This window comes from Mustela nivalis (genome assembly GCF_964662115.1).
Source record: "Mustela nivalis genome assembly, chromosome: 7".
Lineage (NCBI taxonomy): Eukaryota > Metazoa > Chordata > Mammalia > Carnivora > Mustelidae > Mustela > Mustela nivalis.
The window spans coordinates 89,508,718-89,529,887 of NC_139026.1; the positions used below are offsets into that span (position 1 = coordinate 89,508,718).

The window sequence follows — 21,170 nt, forward strand, 5'->3', positions numbered from 1 at the left end:
CATGGAAAGAATCCTTGTACCTTGTATCTGTGTATGAAATCTTTATGATACACACTTCAAATATCTTATAATTTTATTTGTCAACGGATGTCAACAAAGCTGAAAAAAGAAGGAGAGACAGCAGTGTGAACATACTATTCAGAGTTAGCAAATGAACGACAGAGAAAGGAATAGCTGAGACTTTGGGAAGGGGGTGGGCCTCAGCAAGAGGGTCTGGGGCTGGGCACAGGTGCTTCTCCTTATAAGGTTTCTCTGCAGAATCCCATTTCTTTATTTCACTGCCCTGCTTATTTGGGATCTTTAGAATTTTTTTTCTGGAACGGTCACCTCATCCTTCCAAGTCCTCTGCAGTGTGCTGTGCCTTCCTCTGGATAGCTAGCCCTCGTGTAGGTACCTAGAAGCCCACGAAGCAGCAGGTGGTACTCGTCTTGGACCGGAAACAGAGCCTTCGAAAGGAAACAGAGCCTCTGATCACCTGCCTCCCGGTTCACGCTCTTTCTCCCACCCCACAGCTCAGCCTCCCTCTTGCACACAGCCAGACATCTGTGTGGGTTTTACAGCTGGTAGGGGATTCTCCTAGATCATTTGCCTTTAGGCAGAGAATGTGGTAGAGAAGGAACGGTCAGCACCTGGCACAGGTGTGGAGATGAAGGCTCACATGCGGACACTCCAAGTCCAAGCCCAGGACTCTTTCCCACAGCAGTGGGGCTGGTTTGGGGGACAAGTCAGAGCCTTGAGGGAGCCTGTGGGGAGGAGCCTGTGGGGAGGGGCAGTGGGGAGGGGCTTGCCGGGGAGGGGGTGGTGCTGGAGCAGAGCCCCAGGCTGCACTGTAGGCCAACTCACCCTGAGCCATTGTGTGGGCACTGCCCAGTCTCAGACCTGCTGTTCTGACATGCTACCCCTTCCTTCAGGGTTTCCATCCTGGGATGAGTCATCCTGATGGCCCAGGGATAGGCGAGGAGCGGATGAACCCACCTAGGGGACATCCTGGAGGAGCTGGAGAGGAAGAGGAAGGTGACTCGGTGGCTCCAAGTCTGGCAATCTGGCCCCTGCCTGCCAGCCTCTTCCTGGAGGGCTGGGCAGGCTCTGGCTGCTGTGCCCTCCCCAGACCTTAGCACCAGCCATGTCTCCTTTCCACCGGAGCCGTGATGGACTGGCTAGGTGGGACCAGACCATTTTCTGAATTGTAGAACCAAACAAGTTGATAGAAGGCTGGGCACGACCTTCGGAAGTATCTGGTGTAAACCCCTCAATGTCCAGAGGAAGAAACTGAGGCCTAGAGAGATGATCCAGGCCCGAAACCCAGGCCCCATGACCCCTGGTTTATTGTTGCCTTTGGGACACAATCGATGGTGCTTCTGCTCAGAACTGAAGGAGACGTGGAGAGGTCGCTTCTCCCTCCCGCTCCAGGCAAAACTCAGGCCGCGTCCAGCCCACAAAGCTCGCTCTGTCCTCTGTGTTGAATAAATGGACAAACAGAATTCACAGGTATCTGCCCCACTTCTCTCCTAAAGGAGACCTACGGTTTTTCTGGTTCTTCTTCATCCTCAGGTAGCAGAACCTTGTTCTACTGTTTCCATGTTTCTTGCATTTGAAAAATCTCTAGGTTGGCTGATCTAAATCTCCCACTCCACAATTTAAATGAAGCAAAGCCCAGCTCACCCTCTCTGCTAATTCAGCGCCCCTCCCCCCGCCCTTGTTTTTTCTTCCTACTCATCCTGGTGCAGAACCAGCTACATAATCTGTGGGGCCCAGTGCAAAATGAAAAAGGCAGGCCCCTCGTTCGAACATGCTTAAGAATTTCAAAATGGCAACGGCAGAGCATTAAGCCAAGCATGGGGTCCTGTCCATCTGCATGGGTCCAATACCGCGCTGCTCACCCCGCCCTGGTGTCAAGAGCAGTGCTTGAACCTGATACTCACAGCTGGGCCTGAAAGCACAAATTGTCCAATCTGCTCCCATGCGGGACTCCACGTGACCTGCCTTCCACAGGTCATAATCTCCTGGAAGTTTACCCTACGTGCCTCCCTAGGATCTTGAGGACTCTGTTTCACACACCATTGGGAAATTCTTCTGAATATGTAAATTCGAATCAGCCCTTTCAGCCTGTTTCCTCTTGTTCTGTCCTCACTGAATATGAGGAACAGCTGGTCTTCTGAGTAATTAATCTTATACACTTGGACACAGTTTGTAATTCCTTTTCCCTTTCCTCATTGGGCTGAGTCTCCAGGGCTTTCTCCAACTCTGCATCCCTTCTCTGGTGCCTTCCCCTGGTTCTCTGGGTGCTCTAGAACCCATGAGGGTCACAGGAAGCCCGAGAGAGCCCCAGTCGGGATCCAGGGGGCTCAGCGCTCTGGCAAAGGTGGGGGTTCCCCAGTTCCCCATGGGGGCCTGCATTCCTCCTCCAAACCCAACCCTCCATCTGTTTCATGACTCCTTCCCAGATAAAGTTCCCCGTCCCCACTGACTCTCACCAGCAACTCAGACCTAGCCGTGTGTCACTACTTCAGTGCTTGCTGTATGTCTCAGACTGAATGCTTCCCTTGGGGAAGCCCCCACTTCCACCTCCCAGAACAGAGATCCATAGGCTGGATTGGGAGAAGTTTATCAGAAGCCAGAGCGGGGCGGGGGGAGAGTGGGTATGAGAGATGGACAGGAGGCCACACTCCGAAGTGGCCGCTATAATCTGGAAGAGCAGATACGGTAATCCCATAGTACTTCCTATTGGCTGCAGGACACAGCTCTATCCTGACACTGAAATTTGGGTGTGCCATGGTTCTGGAATTCACAATGCTCCCGGAGCTGTGAAGCAGCTGTGGGGTGGGGGCTGGGGAGGGTTTCAGCAGAGGAAGTGAGGTCAGTCAGCAGTTGATGGCTGGCTGAGCCTTTGGCTGATGTCCCCCCAGCCTCTATTCCCAGGAGAGGGTGGGGGTCCCTGGCCCATTTTACATAATCTTCATAGAGGAAGACACCTTAGAGGTTCACTTCGGCTTCCAATACCTGCTCTTTCTGCTTGCTTCCGAGGCTACCTCCACCCCAGCATATTTTTTTTTTTTAAGATTTTACTTATTTATTTGACACAGAGAGAGGGGGGGGGCGGGGAGATCACAAGAAGGCAGAGAGGCAGGCAGAGAGAGAGGGGGAAGCAGGCTCCCTGCTGAGCAGAGAGCCCGATGTGGTGCTCTCTGGAGCACCCGAGACCCTGAGATCATGACTTGAGCGGAAGGCAGAGGCTTAACCCACTGAGCCACCCAGGTACCCCTCCCCAGCTTTTTATTTATTAATTTAACATGTTCTTTGATGCCAACTAGCATTTTTACTCTGCACTAGGATGAGCACCATTGCCTTCATTTTCACGATGGCCCTGTGAGACTGGCCTTGTTGATTACGCCCATTTAGCAGACCGGGGCGTGAGGTGTGGAGAAGTGTCACTTGTCTGAGGTTACGCAACTAGTCTGGATTCCCAGACTTCAGGGTCTTTGTGGGTAAGGAGGAGGCTAGAAATGAAGTCCTGCCTTCAGGGTGCTCCCAATGGTTGGAGCAAAGTAAGCCGATGATGTCAGTGTTCTGAGCCTCTGTAAAGGAATCTGGAGGAAGAGCAAGTCTCTCTCTGGGGGAGAAGCCATTCTGTTCCCCTCCCCAGAGCCTTGTCTGCCTTGTCCCATCAGTGTTCCCACATAGGTTCCAGTCCCCATCTCCATTTGGTGGGGTGAGGGGCCTGCCTGGAAGGGGGCAGTCCCAAGGCCGTTCCTAGCTTCTCCCTCCATCCGGCCAAGCCTTGTAGGGATAGGCATCCTTGTCACTGAGCTGTGTGCTGTGGCTGGAGGGGCTCCACTGTTCTCACCACTGACCCCGAGCAGTCCCATGGGGCCTGTTTACCCTGCGCTGAGCCAGGGAGCCTGCGGAAGAGGGGAGTGAACAAGAGGGGGTGAAGGGGCAAGAGGGAGGAGGCTGAGGGATTTGGACCGAGTGGGGAGTCCTTGGGGGCGGGGGTAGGGGGCGGAGAGGGCGGGGCTAAAATATTTCGGACCCTGCCAGCCCCAAACTCTGCCCGGGCTGCTCCTTCTAGGCCCGGGACCAGAGACTTGAGGGTGGGAGGACAGGTACGTCACCTCCCCTACCCCCTCATTCCCCCCCCCGCCCCCGTCCCCTACCCCCTCATCCCCCCCCCCCCCCCGCCCCCGTCCCGTTTCCCCGCGGTCCTTCCCCCTTCCAGTCCCGGATTCCAGGCCACCCCCTCCGCGGCTCAGAGAGCGAGGGGCCACCTCCCCCTCCATCCCCTCCTCGGTTGGACCCTCAGATCGTGCCTCCGGCCTCGGCTCCTGGCCCCATGGCTCCGGGCCTGGTCCCCACGAGACCCCCTCTGCCCGAGTCCAAGGCCCGCCCCCTCGGGGTGGCGGATGTGGGAGGCTCGGGCCGGGACGCGACCGCGATCCCGGGGCGGGGGTGGGGGGGGTTGGCGGCCGCAGGGGGCGGCTGCCCTCGGGGTCTGGGAGCCGTGCGGGGGATGGTCCGGGCCCTGCGGCCCCAGCAAGGGGCGAGCGGACAGCCGGTCGGCTAGTTGGGCAATAGGAAACGGTTTATTAGGAGGGAGTGGTGGAGCCGGGCCAGGCAGGAAGACGCTGGAATAAGAAACATTTTTGCTCCAGCCCCTTTCCCAGTCCCGGGAGGCCGCCGCGCCATCCGCGCCGAGCGAGCCCCTCCCGGGTCCCAGCGCCGTCCAGGGCTGCACAAGACCCGCGCCGCCGTCCAGCCCTCGCTGGGCTACCGCGGCCTCTGCCCGGGAAGGGGACGTGCCCGGCCCGCTGCCCGCAGGGCGGGTCCAGAGGTGAGTCCAGGTCCGCGGGGCCGCCTGACCCACGCCCCTCAACCCTGCAGAGGTCCTTCTTGGGGCAGATCCCATAGAGCGTCTCAAAGAGGTCGCCGTAGGGTCAGTCCCGCTCCTCACTGGGGCGAGCTGCCCCTCACCTTCCCCGCACATTTGCCCATGACCCCATTGGAGACTGGAACAGACTGGGCCTAAATCAGGCTGGGAATCAGAAAACTTCTGGCTCCTGGGGCTAGTCACTTAACTTCTCTGTTCCCCTAGCCTCATTTGTAAATGGGCAGAAGGGATTCCTGCTCTTCTTCCCCACCCCCCCACCCCCCTCCCCCCGCCCCGATTCTGTCCAGGCAGCTGCCTTCACCAGGGAGGGAGTGTCTACTTCCTGAGCGTCCCCTGGAAGCCCACCTTTCCCGGACCAGCCTCTACAGCTCTTGCTTGAGATACCTGCCACTGTAATTCCCTCGAAAAAAACCTCACCTCCAAACCCTACACGGTCAGATAATCCCCATGCCATGGCCCTCCCTAGGGACCCAGGCCAGAGGCTTTCCCAATCTCCCTGCAGGCTGGGACCCCAGATTTTCAGCCGGCCCTGGAGGTCAGTGCTGTTAAGAGCATCTCTGGCCTGGCCACTCACCCCCTTTTCTTCTTCTTCTTCTTTTTTTTTTTTTTTAAAGATTTATTTATTTAACAGAGAGAAATCACAAGTAGACAGAGAGGCAGCCAGAGAGAGAGAGAGAAGGAAGCAGGCTCCCTGCTGAGCAGAGAGCCCGATGCGGGACTCGATCCCAGGACCCTGAGATCATGACCTGAGCCAAAGGCAGCGGCTTAATCCACTGAGCCACCCAGGCGCCCTCCCCCTTTTCTTCTTGAAGGACAAGGGCATAGTGGACTCTAGCCCTTGGCCTCTCTATAGGAGGGGTTTCTGGATGAGTCAGACTCTGTCCTCTCTGATCCCTCTCTGCCCCATTTGCCCTGATCCCTCTCACCTCTTATCTCATTGGGTGTTAAAAATCGCTACCACTTATTGAGTACCTACTGTGTAGTCTTAGATGTGCACTGAGCTCCATTTCTCTCATGTCATCCTGGCCACAGTTTAGCAAGACAGGTTTATTATGTCCATCCTCCTGAAAAGGAAAGAGTTTCGGACCTGCGTCACTTGTCCAAAGCCCCATGGATGGTGTAAATGGTGCTATTGCATTTTGGGTGGCATTTATTAGGTGCTAACTGTGTGTCACTTAGTTTTCTGCTAAATAAGTACAGAGTACCCCTGAAATGAGCGCTCTTCTTATTCTCTCTCTCTCTCTCTTTTTTTTTTTGTAGGGAAGCCTAAGCCTCAGAAAGTTGAAGTAACTTGCCCCACATCTCATAGCTCTAAGTGGCAGAGATAGGATTTGAACCCAGGCAGAGGCAGGATTTGAACCCTGACCCCTGTGCTGTCTGGTGCTGCCTGTGCTTTCTGTCTGGCCCTAGGATTTAGGCTTGATGCTCCATCACCCTGGCCATGAAGGGCCAGGGAGATGATGCCATTGAAAGTGTTGTGTGTATGGGAAGGGCAGCTAGTCTGTGCTGTTTGGCTAAGACCTGTTGACATGCCAAGCGAGGCTCTTCCAGCCCTGTGACAATTCCTAGAGTGTGCTGGGGAGAAGCAGAATGACAGCCACCTTCTGGGCACACCCTGACTCTGGTTCTTCCACTTAAGACCAAGCCTACAGCAAGCAGATGATTTCTGTCTTCACATCTAAACAAACCCGCATTGGGCACCCGGCAATGACAACAGCTGTGTGACATCTGTTACTGTCCGCAAACCCCACTTGCTGTCTTTCTGCCTTTGAGGGACTCACTGAACACCAAGGAATTGGAGACAGGAAATGTCCAAGGGAGGATTTATTCCCAGCAGCGTAAGTTGATCAGGACATAGGTGGTGATCACAGGCAAGAAAGTTAATGTTCCTGAGCCTCAGTTTCCCCACTGGATGGTTGCCAGGATTAAATGAGATTAACCTATTAACCGTGAAAACTGAGTCCTTGGCCCATGAATAGTATTCAGAGATGGTCAATTCTTATCAGGAAGGCTTTCATGGTGGTAAATTAACATTTGAAATTAGCTTGGCACCTGGGATCTCTGCCCCCAAGCAGCGCTGCTTCTTTCCGCAGATCTTCCAGCTTTGAAGTGGAGGGATGCCACCCACCTTGGGAGTCTGTGCTGGAGTCAGGTCTCCGGGCAGATCAGTCAGGGTCGCTGGGAGTTCAGACTGGTCTGGACACAGCACCCTCCTGTACTTCGCTACATGCTGGGTCCGGCTAAAAGTGGAGGGAGAATCCCTGTTTTACTCCCCCATATTCCCGAGATTCAACCAGAGGTGGATTCTGCAAATGCTGCCATGCCCTACCTGCACTGTGGCTGAGTCTGGGAAGCTGGAGAACAAAGCCCTCACCCCGCCCTCACCTCTGCAGGGGCTCCTCCAGCTGGGGAGGGGAGGTGCCCTGGTAGGAGTGAATCTCTGCCCTCCGCACCTTGGTCCCTGACCCAGCAGGGCCCATACAGTGAAATGAAAACAGGTGGCCCGGATTTAGCCCCGTGTAGGGCGCATTTCTCAGGGGGTGGTACCCATGCCAACTGATGAGAATTACCTGGAGATCTTTTTAAAAATGCGTGCTTCTTGCTGGTCCCAGATGGACTGAAGTCAGAATTTGGAAGGGGGGTGCATAGTAAGGCCAAAAAATGTGCATTTCTAATGAAGCGCTTCAAGCAATTCTAATGAGTAATAAAGTAGGTAAGGGGGGTACACTGGGGCAAAGTCAGAGAAGTGGACGCATGGGTACAGGATCCGAAAAGGATGCCTGACTTCTTCCTTCCAGTTATCCACCCTTTCTTTCCTACCCTGTGCTTTCTCTTTAGCTGCTCTCTGGGCAAGCAAAGGCTTCCACGGATGGCTTCCCCACCCCTACCCCAGGCGACAAATCCGGCTCCTCTGGAGCTCCTTCTCCAGCTACCAGTTGCATTGCTGGACAGAGTCCTCACTGCCTGCCCGGGGGTGGGGGGGCAAGAGGCAGGAGGTCAGGCAAGAGACTGGGGACACAGCTGCAGCAGCCCAAGGCTCTGTTTCCTCCCCCAGCCCTGGGCCTCTGGGGCAGAGGAAGCCCAGGCAGGAAGGCCAGAGCTGCCACCAGCCAGAGAAGCCCACGAGCCACACTCATCGCCCCCAACCATCCTGCCCTCAAGGCCTCAACACCATGGAGCTTCATTTGGTACCATTCTTAGACTATGGGCCTGCCAAGCCCATGTGGCCAGACAGCCAGCCCTCCCAGCCTCCCTGGGGTATGCCAGAAGTCACTCCCACTCCCTCATGTTAGCTGCTCCTGCCTGGGGATCCAGTCGCCAGGCACACACCCGCACCCTTGAGACCATTCCGAAAGTCCTTTTTGCTGTCTGCCCTCAGTCCTTGCTGCAGTGTCAGCCCTTATCCTCTTGTTCTCAGCCTTTGAGAAATGAAGAAGGGGGTGACTTTCTGGAGCACTGGATGGTTTGGGACCTGGGTTGAGGACTATCCTAGATCAGAATTACTTCCCTAACCCTCTCTACCACACTTCTGGAAAAGTTCAACCTTAACCAGCCATGGAAGGTCAAACATTCAGTGCCTAAGTATGTTTCACTTCCCCTCCCACGTTCACTGGCCCTACCCCCACCCCTTCCCTTCCCAAGACAGCAAGGAGAGAGAAGGGAGGGGGCCAGGGAATGGCTCAGAGTGGGTGTCTTATACTCTGGTGAGGCGTAGAGGGGTTTCCTTGCACCTGGTGTGAGCCAGCACTGTTCAAGATGTGTATGATTGTTACAGCCCAGAGGGCTCAGACCCAGGCTGTCACCTAGATTGGGAGACAGAATGGAGGAAGCAGTGGCCTGGGAGTCTGAATACCTGGGGTGTACTCTTGTTACCGCCACTGACCTTGTACAAGTTTGACCTTGGACGAGTCTCTTGGGCTGTCTGAGGTTTAATCTCTATCTTTTCTAAAATAAGGAGCTGGGCTTTGTGGTTCCCAAGGTGTTACCCCAGAATTCTGTCATGGGGCGGTCCCAGCTGCAAGTGGCTCTTCCAGACCCTGTAGCCACCCCAGCCTGCCCTGAGAACACACCCGGAGCTCTTTACTGTGCGTGACTCCTGCCTGTTCTATCCAGACCCCAATCTAAACAATCTTGATTCCTGTTCCCAGCTTGGCGGGACCCTGAATGGCAGGAAGTGAAGACAGGAGCCTGTTTATGTTTGAGGCAGCCAGTGCTGGGGGGGGGGGGGGCACTGGGAAAGGGGTGGACAGGGAGGGGGTGGGCAGGAGCGGAGGACCGACGGGTGCGGGGGACTGCTGAAGAGAAGCTCCTCGCACCCCGGCCTCATGCCCTCTCTGCCCTCCAGTCTGAACTAAGAAGCAGGGGTAAAGAGCTGGGAGTCCCCCAAACTCTCTGTCACTTAAGCATGGCTCCCCCACCCTCTACCCCTAACAGGATGGTTTCCATGGGGAAGTGAACCAGGACTTCCCCTCCAGGCCCCGCCCCAAAGCCAGACACAGGGAGTAGGGAGGAGGCCTCCCTGCCCACCCCCCCAAAACTCCCAGTAATTTCCTCTGGGTGGGAGGGACCCACAGTCAGTGGCTGAAAACTCTGAGGGGATCACATTTCACAGACCTTACTGCACACCCTCTCCTCTTCAGGGACCATGATCTTGGACCCCCCCAGGAGAGGCCTTCTGATGTTCCTGATGGCCTTGGGCCTGACCCAGGGTAAGTACTAGGAAAGCAGGTAGGGGACAGGGGCCGGAATGGGGAAAGAGCTGGCTCGGTTCAGCTCTTGCTGGGGCTGAATTTGAGGAGCTAGAGAGAGGGGCTGCTTAGGAGCTTGGCTGGAGGGTGGGAGGCAGGCTTAGTTAGAGTAACCCCCCTGCTACCCCAGCCCTCCTTTGTGTCCTTCTGATGCAAACCCATGGGCTGATGTTCTACTCGACTCCACGTTGGGCACCTCTATCTGGGGCGTGCAGAGTGGGGACATTGACAGGGAGGGCCTGGGAGAGCACTCAGGGTTGGGGCTGGGGGCCAGAGCTGGGCCTAGGACCCAAAGGGAGGGTCCTAGGGGGGAGGGGGAACAGTAGCCTGGTTCTCATCATGTCAGAGGGTAAGTTTCTAGAAGGAAGGATAATCTAAGGATGGGACTAAAAGGAGCAAGGCCTCAGGGGTTGTGTTTGAGAGGCCAGAAGGGAGGGGCAACGGGATAGACATGGGTGTGAGGCCCAGCCTAGGAGTGGGGCCCAGAGTGGCTGAGCTTCCAGTGTGTCTCACAGGTGACCCCATGAAGCCCTCTCGGGGCCCGCTGGTCACCTGCACCTGTGAGAGCCCACAGTGCAGGGGGCCTACCTGCCAGGGGTTCTGGTGCACAGTCGTGCTGGTGCGGGAGGAGGGCCGGCAGCCCCAGGAGCACCGGGGCTGCGGGAGCCTGCATGAGGAGCTGTGCCTGGGGCGCCCCACCGAGTTCGTCAACCACTACTGCTGCTACAGCAACCTCTGCAACCACAACGTGTCCCTGGTCCTGGAGGGTACGTGCGGCCACCCCGGCTGGCCCTCCCCATCCTCTCTGACCCTTCCTCCTCGCCCTGCTCCCACCTCACACTCTGGCAAGGAGGGGTGGTGGGAGGAGGGGAGGCAGGACCCTGGGATCTGACTGGCAGAGTGGCCAGGTGGGGGGATCTGGCCTGGTGGTAGCTGGGCCTCCGTGTCCCCCTCCACCAGCCACCCAAATTCCTCCGGAGCAGCCGAAGGTAGATGGCCAGCTGCCTCTGATCCTGGGCCCCGTGCTGGCCTTGTTGGCCCTGGGGGCCCTGGGGGCCCTGGGCCTATGGCATGTCCGGCGGAGGCAGGAGAAGCAGCGGGTCCTGCACAGCGAGCTGGGCGAGTCCAGCCTCATCCTGAAGGCATCCGAGCAGGGGGACAGCATGCTGGGGGTATGGGCTTGGGAGTATGGGCTTGGGAGAACCTGGCATGCGGGTTGGGGAGGGGTGGGAGACAGGAGCCACAGAACCAAAGGGGGTGCTGAGGGACAGGTAACCAAGAAAGGTGCAATCGCAGACACTCAGAGATCTGGGGGGTGGGGGTTGCTGGACGAGTGAGGAGCACGTGACGACAGTAGCGGGTCCCAGCTTAAGGAGGAAGAAATGGCCTGGGCTAGGTGGTGCAGCCCGTCAGTGGCCTGTCCGTATCCCTCAGGATCTCCTGGACAGTGACTGCACCACAGGCAGTGGCTCAGGACTCCCCTTCCTGGTGCAAAGGACAGTGGCACGGCAGGTGGCCCTCGTGGAGTGTGTAGGTGAGCCGTGGAGGGGAGGTGGGACCAAGGGCTCCTGTGATCTTGCAGGAGTGAGCAGACTCTTGGCTTCCAAGTCACAGGCAGGGCCAGGCCCCGAATGGGAATTCTTCTGGGTAGGGAGTGGCCCGGAGATGGGTCAGGACGAGACCTTCTGCAGATGCTGGGGTAGCCAGGCAAATGGGGCTGGGGCTGGACTAAGTGAAACAAACATCAGGATTTTGCAGTTGGGTTCAGTGCAGCACCAAGATGGGGGTTTCTTCTGGGGTTCCCCATACCCAAGGGCTGTACGTGCCCATATGTGACCTCTACTATCATTTTTGGATCAGGCAAGGGTCGCTACGGCGAGGTGTGGCGTGGCCTGTGGCATGGAGAAAGCGTGGCCGTCAAGATCTTCTCTTCAAGGGATGAACAGTCCTGGTTCCGGGAGACTGAGATCTATAATACAGTGCTGCTCAGGCACGACAACATCCTCGGTAAGTGGGAAACACTAAGTCCGACCCGGGGCTTTCAGCCCCCCGCCCTCAAGGCTGGAGTCCCTGACCTAGTCAGGCCGAGGGACACTGACCTAGTCCTGAAGGACACCTGTCAGCCCCTCAGCCCCGACCTCTGACTCCAGCTCCCTCTCCAACCTAAGCCAGATCAGCCTCCACCCCCAGCCCCAGCTTTGCCCCGACCACCTCTCCTCTGTCCCCAGCCCTGACCCTGATCCTGACCCCGATCAGTCCAGCCTCCTTTCTCCCTTGCCCCTCTGCTGAGCCATCTATGGACGCTCTGCCCATAGGCTTTATTGCCTCGGACATGACCTCCCGCAACTCGAGCACGCAGCTGTGGCTCATCACGCACTACCACGAGCACGGCTCCCTCTACGACTTTCTGCAGAGGCAGACACTGGAGCCGCAGCTGGCCCTGAGGCTAGCTGTGTCGGCTGCCTGCGGCCTGGCTCACCTGCACGTGGAGATCTTTGGCACGCAGGGCAAGCCGGCCATTGCCCACAGAGACCTCAAAAGCCGCAACGTCCTGGTCAAGAGCAACCTGCAGTGCTGCATCGCTGACCTGGGTGAGCTGCTGGGCAGGGGCGGGCGCCGGCCGGGCGCGGGCTCGAGCACCCAGCTTTGTCCTGTGTGTGTGTGTGTGTGTGTGTTGACAATGACGCTTCTGATCAGTGCTTTAAAACCTCCTGGCGCGTGGATTGTCTGTTTCACCTCTGCAAGAGCCCCGCGAGTTGCCTGGTGGCTTTGCAAGCCCAGACTCCTTCTGGTATACCGCCTGGGCTCCAGGACTTGGGAGAAAGGGGCAGGGTACCAGGAACCTGGGTTGTCCCCCTGGCTTCACTTGACTACATTGCTCCCCTCACCAGGCCTCGGGGTTCTGCTCTGTGAAATGGGCACAATAACGCCTGCTTCGCCCACTCACATCTCTCTGGGCCCAGAGGTGCGGTCTCCCAGCCGGCCTCCAGGCAGGTGTCCATCTGCCTGCTGCTCCATGTCCCACCATCTCTCTCCATGCCCTCCTCACCTCCTGCACCCCAGCTTCTGGGGCCACCCCAGAGTCTGGGGGCTCGGCTGAGTGGCAGGAGTGACAGGCTCGGTCCCCACAGGCCTGGCTGTGATGCACTCCCAGGGTAGTGATTACCTGGACATCGGGAACAACCCACGAGTGGGCACCAAGCGGTACATGGCCCCCGAGGTGCTGGAAGAACAGATCCGCACTGACTGCTTCGAGTCCTACAAGTGGACAGACATCTGGGCCTTTGGCCTGGTGCTATGGGAGATTGCCCGTCGGACCATTGTCAACGGTGAGGGCCTGCCCTGTGCAGGGTTGGGGAAGAGGCCTGGCAGATGGATAGACAGGCGGACAGGCAGGAGACAGGGGCCTCCTGCCACAAATGGTGTCCATGGCCTGAGGGTTCAACTGAGTAACCTTTTAAAGTCTGACTCTGGGAGTCTGCGAGTCTGGCTGTGAAATCCTGGATAATAACAGAAATATCAGTAGCAGCTAACTTTTATTGAGCTTAAGCATGTTATATCCATGTATTGTCCTACTACATCGTCCCGTGTTGGCAGGAGGTAGTGTCACTTCGTGGTTAAGAGCGTGGGTTGGGAATCACACCACCTGGGCTCCGTTCCTGACCTTGCCACTGACCATGGGCAGGTTACTTAACCTCTCTGTGTCTCAGTTTCATTTGAAAAGGGGAATGAAGACAGCTCAAGTTGTTGAGATAATCCCAGGATAGTATCTGAAGCTATTCTGGGGCTCGGTAAATAGTCATGGCAATTTATTGTAGTAACGGATGCCTGACACAGTATCGTCCCCGTTTCCCAGGTGAAGGTACTGAGGTACAGAATTACTGAGGGCTGGAGGCAGCACCGGGGTCTGAAATCCAGGCCATCGCACTCTGGGGCCGTGGTTTCTTTGCTGCAAAAAGGCAGGATAGAATAGCGTCTACACTGCCTGCTTATCGCTGCCTCGTTATGACTGCGGGTGCCTGTGAATGGGCTGGGAGTAGGTGGAGGGACCCTGTTCCTGCTGGCCGGGACAGGGATAGCCCTGGGACCAGAGCCTTCCCAGCCCTGGGGTGGATGGATATTGGGTGGTGGTCTGGACCAGGTTGGGGAGGCTTGTCAGTCTCCATGGAGGCTGTCTATGGGGAGGGATTGCTGGCTGTCCTGACAGGTTGGGGACAACCTCAGGATATGGTTGGAGCTCTGTTCCTTGGGGACAGGGACCTTCTCATTTCCTGAGCATCTGCTAGTAGCCACCCCCAGGCCAGGCTTCATTTCCCCTTAACAATGACAGGTGGAGGGCAGAGTGTAACCATTCAGTCCCTCTGGGAGACTCTCGAGGGGGCTCAGATTCCTGTCCTCTCAGGTGTGAACTCCTAGTCTAACATTGGCTGGGGCAGGGGGCACCTGGAAGGAGCCGAGGCCCCTTGGATGAGGCTGCGGGTGGAAAGAGAGGGCTGGCCGGGCCAGGGCTGATCGGGCCAGGGCTGATCGGGGAGGCTGACTGCAGGCTCCTGGGGCGGAGGGAAGCTCTGTCAGCCTCACACAGATTCGTGGTGCATTATAAACACTGTAATCTGGTGTCAGCCCCGGCACTGATTAAAGGCCCATTAGACACGCTCAGGCCTCTGTGCAGCGCTGATTAGGGCTCGAGCGGCACAGGGGCCGGCCTGGAAGCCCGCCATGGAGAGAACAGCTGGTGTAGGGCTCTTCTGAGGTTGTGACTGTGTGGCCATGGCCCCCCACCTCAGGCTGGGAAGCAGGGGCAGCAGGAGGGGTCTAGGGGGCCTTCTCTGGTTCTGGCCTCTTCGGCCTGAGCTGTCCACAGCTCTGCAGGCAGCGTTTTCCAGAAGGTTCCTGCTAAGGGACGTTGGGGAGGAGCGGCGCTGGCGACTGAGGAGGGCAGCGAGGCCTGTGCTGTCATTGACAGTGGGTGGCTGTTATGTTTCTCCTTGTGCCACGTCCCCCAGCAGTAGGCCAGCTCTCCTCCTGTGAGCAGAGCTTGGAGGTCAAGAGCGTGGGCTTTGGTTAGAGCGTCTGGGCTCACTTAAATCCGTCACTACTTACCTGTGTGATTTTCGCCAAGTTTCTTCACCCTTTTGGCCTTGGTTCCATTGTTCATAAAGTGGAGCTAATAGTATGACTTATCTCACAGGGTTGTTGTGAGGATTTAATGCTGTGAAGTTACAACAGCACCCCGCACAGCGTACGTGGCCAGTAAATGTGTTTTGTTTTTGTTTTTAAAGATTTTATTTATTTATTTGACAGAAAGAGACACAGAAGGAACACAAGAAGGGGGAGTGGGAGAGGGAGATGCAGGCTTCCTGCTGAGCAGGGAGCCTGATATGGGGCTTGATCCCAGGCTTCTGGGATCATGAGCTGAGCTGAAGGCAGATGCTTAATGACTGAGCCAGCCAGGCGCCCCCAGTAAACGTTTTTATCAGGCATCTGGGAGAGTAGGGACCTGGGAGCAGTGCCTGGGCCCTGGGTGGGAGGCAGCCACAAAGAGACTATAATAAGGTCCAGCCTAGGAATCTGATGAGATGAGTTTAAACCTAGACTCTGCCCTTACTAGTGGTGTAACCTTGGGCTTAGCTTTCCTGAGCATAGTCTCTTCATCTGTAAGCTAGAGGTCACAATAATACCCAGGGGGTTGTGGCAAAGATGAAGAAGGGGGAGCACAAAAGTATTTACAGCACAGTGGCTGGCATCTTCTGGGGAGTGCAAGTTCAATAGCCATAGTTCTTTTTTTTCTTTTTTTTTTTTTTAAGATTTTATTTATTTACTTGACAGAGAGAGAGAGAGAGATCACAAGTAGGCAGAGAGGCAGGAGGGGGAGGGGGCAGGGAAGAAGGCTCCCCGCTGAGCAGAGAGCCCATTGCGGGGCGTGATCCCAGGACCCTGAGATCATGACCTGAGCCGAAGGCAGAGGCTTAACCCACTGAGCCACTCAGGCACGCCATCAATAGTCATAATTCTTACTATTTGTAAACATATTGATTATATTTTAGAGGCCCTTTCAGGGTTAGCTTGGGTCAGATAGCTGGCTTTCTGGAACTTGGGACAGGAGGTGGGCAGGGCTCTCCTTGGGGTGGCATGGAGCCTTCCTGGGGTGCCAAGTGACAGTCCCATCCCCCTCCATCCTCAGGCATTGTGGAGGACTACAGGCCACCCTTCTATGATGTGGTGCCCAATGACCCCAGCTTTGAGGACATGAAGAAGGTGGTGTGTGTTGATCAGCAGACCCCCACCATCCCCAACCGGCTGGCTGCTGACCCGGTGAGGCCTCAGTGGGAACTGGGGTGGCACGGGGTGGTGGCTCACGGCTGGGAGTTCTGGCTCCAGGAGCATGTGCCTGACGTTTTTGCCTCCCCTGAAGAGGTTCCAGAGGATAGAGTCCAGGGTCCCTCTCTGGGGACCCCCTCCCTCATCCCTGGCCTGTGGACCCCTGAGATTTGGGTTATGCTGGGATGTTCAGAACCTTCCCTCTGGCTTGAAAAGTCAGAGTCTCTCTGCTGCATTTCTTGCTATGAACTTTCATTGTTGCTGTTTGTTTTTTTTTCTCAAAACCCTCCACATGCATACGTAAGATACATACACGTGTGTACGTAAACACATACAGGCACACACATGCTTCTACACAAACATATCCTCACAGATACATATGTGGCGTGCGCAGACATGCCAGACTCTCAGCCCTGGGCAGACAAAGAGCATGTCTCCCACGCCTCCTCACTTCCCTGTTATCTGTCGCTGGGCTGGCTGACAATAAGTGCTCAATCAATGTTTCTGGATAGAGCGAATGTACATGGGTACACACATAGGTGCACAGACACATGCATGTTTCTGCATAACATGCATATCCATAAAAAGCCGCATATATGCACTGCTCTGCATACACACACACACACACACACAGGCACACACACACTCCCTGTCAGGGGGCAGCTTGAGTTCTGAGGTTGGCTCACCCTGGGGCCACTGAGTGCCCTGGGCTGGGTTCCTCCGCAGGCACTCCCCCTGTGGCTGCTGGGCCCAGCCGGGGCTGGTGGAAGTGCTAGGGGAGGCTGCCCTCCGCATGGGGGTCTGGCTGTGGAGGGGCCCCTAAGCTTACATATCTCCCCTTCCCTGGATCTTGGCGGAGTCGGGGGTGGGTATAAGGCATTCCACAGACCCTCCTCACAGAAGGGGGCCTGAGTGCACCCGAAGAGCTGGGTTGCAGCTGTCTTTCTGTCTTGCCTGTTGTCGTCCACCCACTTCTCACTCCACCATCTTCCTCTTCCTCTTCCATCTGTCTTTCTCCTCTCCTCCTTGCTTCCATTCTCCCCTCCCTTACCACACTGGCTTCCCTCTTTCCCTCCTGAACGCTCTCCTCCTTTCTATCCTGCTTCTGTCTCCCCATTTCTTTTTTTTTTTTTTTAAAGATTTTATTTATTTATTTAACAGAGAGAGAGATCACAAGTAGGCAGAGAGGCAGGCAGAGAGAGAGGAGGAAGCAGGCTCCCCGCTGAGCAGAGAGCCCCATGTGGGGCTCGATCCCAGAACCCTAGGACTCTGAGATCATGACCTGAGCTGAAGGCAGAGGCTTTAACCCACTGAGCCACCCAGGCGGCCCACTGTCTCCCCATTTCTGAGCATCCTCCTTGTCACCCCGTTTCCAGGTCCCCCTGACCCAGGTCTCTACTTCCTCTCCTCTGTGTCTCCCCCCTCCCCCAAACAGGTCCTCTCAGGCCTGGCTCAGATGATGCGGGAGTGCTGGTACCCCAACCCCTCTGCCCGCCTCACTGCACTGCGAATCAAGAAGACACTGCAGAAATTGAGCAACGGTCTCGAGAAGCCCAAAGTGATTCACTAGCCACAGGCCTGAAGTTTGACTCTCCTCTGCCTGCAGTGCATGTGGGGTGGGGAGGCAGACGGTGGCCCAGGGGCGGCTGTGCCTGCCGGCTCATCCAGCCAAAAATACAGCTGGGCTGAAACCTGATCTTCCGCCGTCTGGCCTGCTCAAAGCAGCAGGCTCCCTGACGCCTGGCTCCCTTCTCACCCTTATGCCCCGGGTGCAGTCCCTACCACCCCCAGGACAGGATGCGAAAGAGGCCCCAGAGCCAGGGTGGCCAGGCCAGGGAATCCCAGTCGTGGGCCCGGAGCCCAGGTCTGCACTTTTCCCCCTGCCCTCGGTCAACCCCGCTGCCCCACCAGAGCTGCCAGGGTGACGCAGGGTTCTCTCTAGCCTTCAGGACACATCCTGCCTCTGGCATCAGCCCCACACCCACAGTCCATCATTTCCTCTCTGTGGGCTTGTCCGGGGCCTCTGTCTCCTGGACATGACCCCACCAGCCGAGTGCCAGCCGCCTGGGAGAGCTGGGGCCCTCCCTAGCTCACTTCTTAGGGCATTAAACCCAAGGAATCCTGCTGCAGCCATGGCTGGGTTGGAGGACTGCAGAGAGGTAGTTGGTCAGACGGGGGAGGCCCAGGACCTTCAGAACAACGGGGAGATGCTAAAGCCAAGCACAGCTGGGGAAAGGCTCAGCTGGGAGTCAGGAGACCCATGTTTTGGTCCTGGGCAATTGCTCTATGGGACAAGAATGAAGTCTTCACTGTCTGGAACCTTTGTTTCCTCATCTACCTATTGCAAGATTCAGTCCTGATGTCCTTTGAGGTTTTGTCAGCTCTGGTTTTCTTTGACATCTCAGCCTGTGTCAGGGGTCAGTCAGTTCATCTGTTCCTTCTGCTCCTTTTGCCCAGCCCTGGTAGTTTGCCTCAAGGTGGGGATTTGAAAATGACTTAATCTGAGGCCAGGAGTGCCTGAAAGGTCTCCTAGACAAATTCTACAAGCTCCAATTCCCACTTTAACTCAAACCAGTGGCTATCCTTGGATTCAGACAGCTCTGGGCCTTTTGGCAGGCCACTCAACCCACTCTGTGGGTTAGCCTCTCTGTCCAGGGCTGAGAAGGACTGAGGGCTGGCTTCCTGCAGGGCCTCCAAGGCTCAGAAGATATTTGGCTCTGACCAGCAAGCCTCCAGCACCCAGATTCCTGCTCTCCACTGGCCCCTGGCCCGGGCCCACAGCCTTGGCCAGGCCCCAGACAGTGTGTGTCTAGGAAGAACCTGGTGGCTGTGGAGAAACACATGGAAAGTTCAGCATTTGGCCGTGTCAAGGCTGTAGATCTGTGCCATGAAGAGGTTACCCCAAACCCTGGGTTGGTGGATGGGCTGGAGGTCGGTGGATTGAAAGTAGAGCCTGAGGGTTGGGGGATGGGGGCGCTCAGCCTAGGGACAAGGACAGTTCTAAGCTTGGAAGACCTAGCATCTCAGCCCTCAGGCCACAGTGGAGAAGGACCCTCAGTTTTCCACAGGAGGTGACAAAAGCACAGCATCCTCCCTCCTGCTTTGAATGACGCAGCACAACCTCCCCGGGCAAGCTGCGTGCTGCTTCCGCCAGCCACAGTGGCACTTTCCCAGGCCTGTCGCCACAAGTTGTGCAAGGCCCACGGCACAACCAGGAAGTGAAACTGAGTGAAAATAGAAAGTGAGAGGGACCTGCTGGGTCCTCAGATGAGCTCCGGGCACTTTCATGTCCTCTGGTCACTGGAACCCACCCAGCCCAGGAGAGCTGCTAGAACCCACCCCACCATGCCAGATTTTTATCTCTGTTGGATTGGGGAAATGGGGACAAAGCATCTCCTCCTGGGACTCCACAGCCAGAAATGGAAGGCCACAGCTCCCCGTGAGGCTGGAAAATCCCTGAGGGGAAGAAGGTCTGAGGCAGGAGGTGGAGTGACAGGGGCCTCTCTGTTGGGAAAAAGTAGTTAGTGGCTAGGGAGGGAGGGAGGCCCTGGGGAGAGCAGTGCTCCTGGTGCTCCTGTCTGAAGGTAGGAAGATGTGACAGGGACCAAATTACAGTATGTCACCTGGGGACGTTGTGGGAGCACTTAGATTGTGCTTAGCACATAGCAGGTCCTCAATAAACCGTGATTGACTCTCCAGCTCCTGCTGAGTTTTCCCAGGCTGGTTGGTGCCTCGGCAGTGGCTTGACGCAGAGAAAACCTGAGGTGGCAGGGAAGGAGTGGGTCCCAGAGCATTATGACCGGTCTTTGCCCTTCGGGGTCGAGTCACAGCTGGCACAGACCCCCAGCACCCGACCCTCACAGCGGCCCAAATCTCTGTTCCGTCCCTCGGCTGAGAGCAGCCGGCTCTCGCGGCTTCTGCCACACCGCCCTCTGCTGGCGGACGGCTGCCCAGCAGCCGCCTCCCGCCCCGCCCCTGCGCGGGGACCCGGTGGCCCTTCCCGGAACGAGACCGACTCCCGCGCGCTGGGCGCAGCGTGCGCGCGCTATGTCGGACTTCGGTTTGCAGGGACTGTGCCCTGAAAAACACACCTCGGAACGAGCTTTCTGCGTCTTTACGCAGGGGCAGCGTGGACCCGCCCACCTCAATTTCTCTGTTCATTCCCTTCCCAAATGTGGCCCCCACCTTGCCTGGAGTCAGCTCGCTCATCTCTAAAATGGGAAGGAGCTCACATCCTCCTCAGGGACCCATCTTGGCATCCTGCGCTTAGGAAGCACCTCCCCTACCCCTAACCCCGGGAAACTGGGGGCCAGGAAGTGTCATAGGGGAGAGGTACTGAAAGAAGCATAGAGGGTCTCCTCCATCTGACTTTCCAGCCTTGAAAATTTGCGCCTTTGTATTTGAGGCCCTCTTAGGGAACTGCAGAAAAGGTACCCTAATTCTTTCTACCGCCGAGGACATGACTCCCTACAGACCGCATGTCGGCCTCATGCCTGGTGCCCACTAGAGTCTCCTGTGGCCTATATCCATGGAAGTGCCCACCACGGCCCACGGCCCACGCCCCCCCTCCCCTTCCCAGAGGAACCTTTAGACCAGCTTTGGAGAAATTAGATCGTTCCTGGAGTCCCACAAAGGCAGGCTTTCTCCTCCCTGGTGCTTACATCCCCACCCTGATGTCCACACTATGGTTGGACTTCACTGGGTTCAGAGAAAGGAGAATCGACGCATTGCCCTCCAGGGTTAGAAGAGTCCCTGGGAGATCACCATGTCCTAGCCTCACTCTCCCACTTAGAGCCTGGGGAACGTGCCTGTCCATGGAAGAAGGAGACCCACTGACTTCTTTGCAGTTTTGCCCTGCTTTCCTGGGGGACACCAACCTCCAATTTTCGAAACCTGTACACAGAGAGAGAATATCATCTGTGTAATGAGAACCCTCCCTAAGGGGTGATGAGTGTCTGTAATATGCCCAAGTAGGGGTGAAGGTGGTCTCCAGAGCATGGGCTTCGAAGCTGAGGACCACAGTTCCCCTGCCAAGGCCTCAAGGCACCCAGTCTCCTAAGGACGGTTCTCTCTTCTTCTACCCAAAACACCAAACTCCCTCAGTCCCACCCCATATCAGCCTTCAAAGAGGGTGTTCTGCTTCCCCCCAAACCTCCCTTGCATCAAGATTAACAGACCAAGATGTGGCCATCCTCATGTGTAAGAGACCTAGGCCT

The 21,170-nt window shown here is 56.6% G+C and overlaps 1 protein-coding gene across 1 annotated transcript; it reads left to right on the forward strand.

The window, feature by feature from the left end:
- Positions 1–4,434: 4,434 nt before the first annotated feature.
- Positions 4,435–19,652, forward strand: ACVRL1 (activin A receptor like type 1). Its single transcript, XM_082741400.1, has 10 exons — positions 4,435–4,828; positions 9,526–9,594; positions 10,149–10,400; positions 10,594–10,805; positions 11,068–11,167; positions 11,494–11,640; positions 11,949–12,224; positions 12,765–12,962; positions 15,818–15,948; positions 17,390–19,652. The coding sequence occupies exons 2-10, from the start codon at positions 9,531–9,533 to the stop codon at positions 17,522–17,524; spliced, it is 1,515 nt and encodes a 504-aa protein (XP_082597526.1). The 5' UTR covers positions 4,435–4,828; positions 9,526–9,530; the 3' UTR covers positions 17,525–19,652.
- Positions 19,653–21,170: the final 1,518 nt, after the last annotated feature.

What these genes read in the sequence shown, in the direction of transcription:
- ACVRL1 (XM_082741400.1), top strand. Translation starts at nt 9,531, where the DNA reads ATGATCTTGGACCCCCCCAGGAGAGGCCTTCTGATGTTCCTGATGGCC. An exon ending in GGCCCTCGTGGAGTGTGTAG is followed by an intron (nt 11,168 to 11,493) that starts GTGAGCCGTGGA and finishes TTTTTGGATCAG; the next exon opens with GCAAGGGTCGCTACGGCGAG. An exon ending in CCGTCGGACCATTGTCAACG is followed by an intron (nt 12,963 to 15,817) that starts GTGAGGGCCTGC and finishes CTCCATCCTCAG; the next exon opens with GCATTGTGGAGGACTACAGG.